Genomic DNA, 4,283 nt, shown 5'->3' with positions numbered 1-4,283 from the left:
AATCTCAATCGAAATTCCCCTCTTAAACCTTTTCACCCCTTCACCATCTTTTAAAACTCACCTTGAAAACTCATCTTTTTGACAAATAATGGGATATGGATTGGTCAAGCGAGTGGGCAAAAACACAGCAGATGGAGTTTAACATACGAATCTATGAGGTGATGTATTTGGTCAGAAGAATCAATAGGCAGACTATTATCTAAATGGAGAGAGACTCCAATAAAGTGCACCATATAGAGATTTGGGTATTCATGTGTATGAAACACAAAAGGTAACATTCAGGCACTGGAAGTAAATAAGGAGGTAAATGGAATTTTGATCTTTATTGCTAGGGGGTAGGAGTTTAAAAACAGGGAAGTCTTTTAGAACTGTACAGAGTGTTGTTAAGGCTGCATCTGGAATATGATGTAGAATTTTGGGTCCTGTATTTAAGAAAGGATGTACAGCAAACTTTGTTTTAACCAGCACCTTAAATGAACCAGCTTTCTTGATAAACTGGCAAAAATTATATACTTCAAATACCAGAGGTTTACTGTCGATCTCCACGATGTCTGAGTAGTTAGTTAAGGGTGTGAGAGAGAAGACTCTGCCATTAAGTTTTATTAAGGGCAAATTTGCATTGTTATTTAAGTGAAGTGTGGTAGTGATGTATATATCCCTGCATCACATTTCTTTACTTAGTGTGAGGTTTTACATTGGTTAGGTAAACCTCTTGATCAACCAGAATATTTGAACAACCAGCACCTCCTCATCCCATAGGTGCTGGTTAATACAAAAGTTTTTTGTAATGGCATTGGAAGCTGTTCAAAAGAGTTTCACTAGGTTAATTCCTGTGATGAAGGTGTGGATTTATCAAGAACAGCTAAACAAATTAAGTCTTTATTCAATAACATTTAGAAGAATAAGGGCAGCAACCTTATTGAAAGATAGAAGACTCTGAGGGGGAAGGAGAGGGTAGATGTTGAGAAGATGTTTCTGCTGGTGTGGGAATCTCAACCTAGCAGACAGACGGACAATTCTTTAAAACTGAGATGTAAAGGAATTTCTTCTCCCAGGGATGGCATTTCCTCTAATTTTCCTTACCAGCTGCATGGGTTCTCTGGGGTCCAAGCATGGCTTCTGGAACTGGATGTCAACGCTAGGATCAGCATGCCACTGCTGATTGCTATGGGCAGAACATCAGAGCGGCTGCCTCTAAGCAGCTTAGAGGGAATGTTGCACAGGAGACGGAGAACGTCTGGAATTCTCTACCCCAGAGATTGGATCACTGAAAGTATTTAAAAAGAAGGTAGATAGATTTTTGAAATATGGGGGAGTTGTGGGCAATTAGGAGCTGGTAAAAGGAGAGTTGAGTCTTGGTCATGATTGTATTGAATGGTAGGTCAGACTTGAAGGGCTGAATGGCCTACACCTGCTCCTATCTCTTATGTTCTCAATGCTTTGATCCACTGCCCCACTACTCCTTTATGTGAGTATTACAACGCTTTTGTGTGGGTTCTTGGGGAGATTTATTTCATTAGATGCTCTACATAAATAAGTGCTGCCATTAAAATATGACAGTGCAAAGTGTGGCGATATCTCTTGGGGTGCAGTGGTAGAGTCCCTACCCCTGGGCCAGGTGGTCTAGGTTCAAGGCCCAGCTGCCCCAGAGATGTGTCATAGAAGTCTGATCAGATTGATTAAAATAACTATAACTCGTCCAGTGCATTAATTCCAAATTTCTTTTCTCTATTCTGTAGATTCATCATCAAGTTATTGAGGAGCCATGAGCTGGAGTTTACTCCGTGATGTTTTGAGTGGAGTGAATAAATACTCCACTGTTGTGGGGAGAATCTGGTTGAGTATTATGTTCATATTCCGAGTCCTTATCTATGTGGTGGCTGCAGAACGTGTCTGGAATGATGAACAGAAGGAGTTTACCTGCAACTCAAGGCAAGTTGGTTGTGAAAATGTATGTTTCGACTACTTCTTTCCAGTGTCGCACTCAAGACTTTGGGCACTGCAACTTATCTTGGTTTCTACCCCTTCTCTTCTGGTTGTCATGCATGTAGGTTACAGGGAACACCGAGAGAAGAAGTACAAAAAAAAGCTGTACAAAGACAAAGGGAACATAGATGGAGGTCTGTGGTGGACCTATTTCTTTAGCCTAGTGTTCAAAACAGGAGTTGAGTTCAGTTTCCTGTTTGTGCTGGCATGGATGTACGATGGGTTCATTATTCCTCACCTTTTGAAGTGTGAGATCAAACCTTGCCCTAATGTGGTGGATTGTTTTGTTAGTCGGCCAACAGAAAAGACCATCTTCCTCTACTGCATGGTTGCCTCCTCGGTTCTGTGCATACTGCTAAACATCTGTGAGATGAGTTACCTAATCATAAAACACTGCAGAGATATGTGTGAAAAGAGATCTGTCAAGCAGGAAAAACGATTGAAATGTGGATGCAGTCCTTTAGAAATGAATCAGCCTCAACGAAAAGGACTTAAAAATGGCACTTTGAGGTCTTCTGTAAGTATATGCACGTTGTAAAATCAGAGCAACAGCAATACAATCTTTGATATTACTAATGAAAGCTGATTTTAGAACAGAGACTTCGGTGGACAGTTACCTGCTATTTAAAGAAGTAAACAAAACATGAATTATTGCATTAATAAACACAGAGAATGCCAGAGAAACTCAGCAGGTCTGGCAGCATCTGTGGAGAGAGAAACAGAGTTAACGTTTCAAATCTAAAAACACTTTCCCAAACTTTCACAGTCATGTTGGACTTGAAGCGTTAACTCTATTTTTCTCTCTCCACAGTTACTGCCAAACTTGCTGAACTTCTCCAGCACTTTCTACTTTTACTTTAAATCTTCAGCACCTGCAATATTTTGCTTTTATTTGATTTATGGAGCTACTGCCTAGGAATCTTTGAAGAATGTTTAAAATTTTTACTGAAAAGATTGTGGATGTGTAGAATACTAACTTTAACATGGCTTAATTACATATAATTTGGAACCAAGCTTTGTACAATTGAGTCAGGACACCTAGGTCAGTACAGAATACACGGTTGCCATATTAATTACAAATGTCAGTTATATCTTTAGTAAAAAAAGACCTCCTCCCTAGTACACCAACAAATTGTGTAAACTAGCCAAGTTGACCCTAAGGTGGAAATTACCACTTGTTCCTTTTGATGAAAAAAATAGCCGTTGCGTTTTTTTGGGTAATCGTGAAAGTGAGTGCACAGTTGAGGAAGTCATTTACAAGGACACAAGAGCTATTGCACAGACAGTATTTACTGTCAGCCATACAAAGTCACGGGAACATAATTTATGTCTTCCGGCATAAAGATGTGAGGGTTGTAAGCATGCAGAGATTTCACTTCTCCGCCCTTTCACCCTACCTTCTGACAATGACTGTAATTTGTATTGCTTATTTTACCCTGGTAAAGTTAATCCGTAATGTATCCTGATTGTTACGTAGTAAATGAGAAAATGCAATCAATCAATCATAAACAATTATTTCACTATACCTGAAAAGACTTCCATTCATAAAAACACATTTAAAAACCCTGAAAGTGGGAATGAGCGACAAAGGCTGACTTTGCCTGTGATGCTCATGACAAAATGAAACATAGGCATTTTTTGAATTCCTTTGAGAAGCTGACCCACCCTTTAAAAATTTTTTTTAAAAATCTATCAAATAATAAACACTAGAATTAAGCACTCAAAAACAAATTGCAGTATCTTACCCAGAATCTAATTCTTCCTATTTTCCAATATCTCTCATCATCTTCACCTCACAATAACCAAGTGGTCCCTTACAAAAGCTTAAGTAATATGGCTGCATTTCGGTTTCCAATATATTTTGGGGTTGCTTTACCTTTATAACTTTTCAGTCTTTCTTCGGTATATAATCTCAAAGCTACCCCCACTCCACCACCCCTCCAGTATCCTGTTTTCTGTTCTTGATGTTACATGTTACTTTGCAACTCCCCCACTTGCCCTATAACCATATCCTTTTTTCAGTAACTTCTTGCCCTTGATAGCTACACTTCTGTTCCCAGGGAGTGCACTCAGTTCCTGAGAGTCACAAGCTGTATTTGACAGGGGTTACACCGTGTTCCCAGGGGTCACTCTCTGCTCCTAGCAGTGACAAACTTTGCTCCAGGTGATCTCTGGTCTCAAGAGGTTTCTCTCTCTTTTTCCACTTTGCTCCTCAGGGTCACATTCTAGGTTCCTGTGTGTTAAAAACATTACTGTCAGAGGTTTCACAACCTGTTTCTAAGGGGTTAATCTCTGTT

General features: G+C 39.5%; 1 protein-coding gene across 1 annotated transcript; it reads left to right on the top strand.

Moving 5' to 3' along the window:
- The first annotated feature begins 1,759 nt into the window (after positions 1-1,759).
- On the top strand, positions 1,760-2,775 carry LOC109922146 (gap junction beta-7 protein-like). The gene has a single exon (XM_020522167.2). The coding sequence runs from the start codon at positions 1,766-1,768 to the stop codon at positions 2,522-2,524; it is 759 nt and encodes a 252-aa protein (XP_020377756.1). The 5' UTR covers positions 1,760-1,765; the 3' UTR covers positions 2,525-2,775.
- The last annotated feature ends 1,508 nt before the right edge of the window (positions 2,776-4,283 follow it).

The sequence above is a fragment of the Rhincodon typus genome, chromosome 5, assembly GCF_021869965.1.
Source record: "Rhincodon typus isolate 14 chromosome 5, sRhiTyp1.1, whole genome shotgun sequence".
NCBI classification, from domain to species: Eukaryota; Metazoa; Chordata; class Chondrichthyes; order Orectolobiformes; family Rhincodontidae; genus Rhincodon; species Rhincodon typus.
This window is presented reverse-complemented; position numbering and strand designations above follow the sequence as displayed.

Excerpts from the sequence above, each read along its gene's own strand:
- LOC109922146 (XM_020522167.2), top strand. The coding sequence starts at position 1,766 with ATGAGCTGGAGTTTACTCCGTGATGTTTTGAGTGGAGTGAATAAATAC.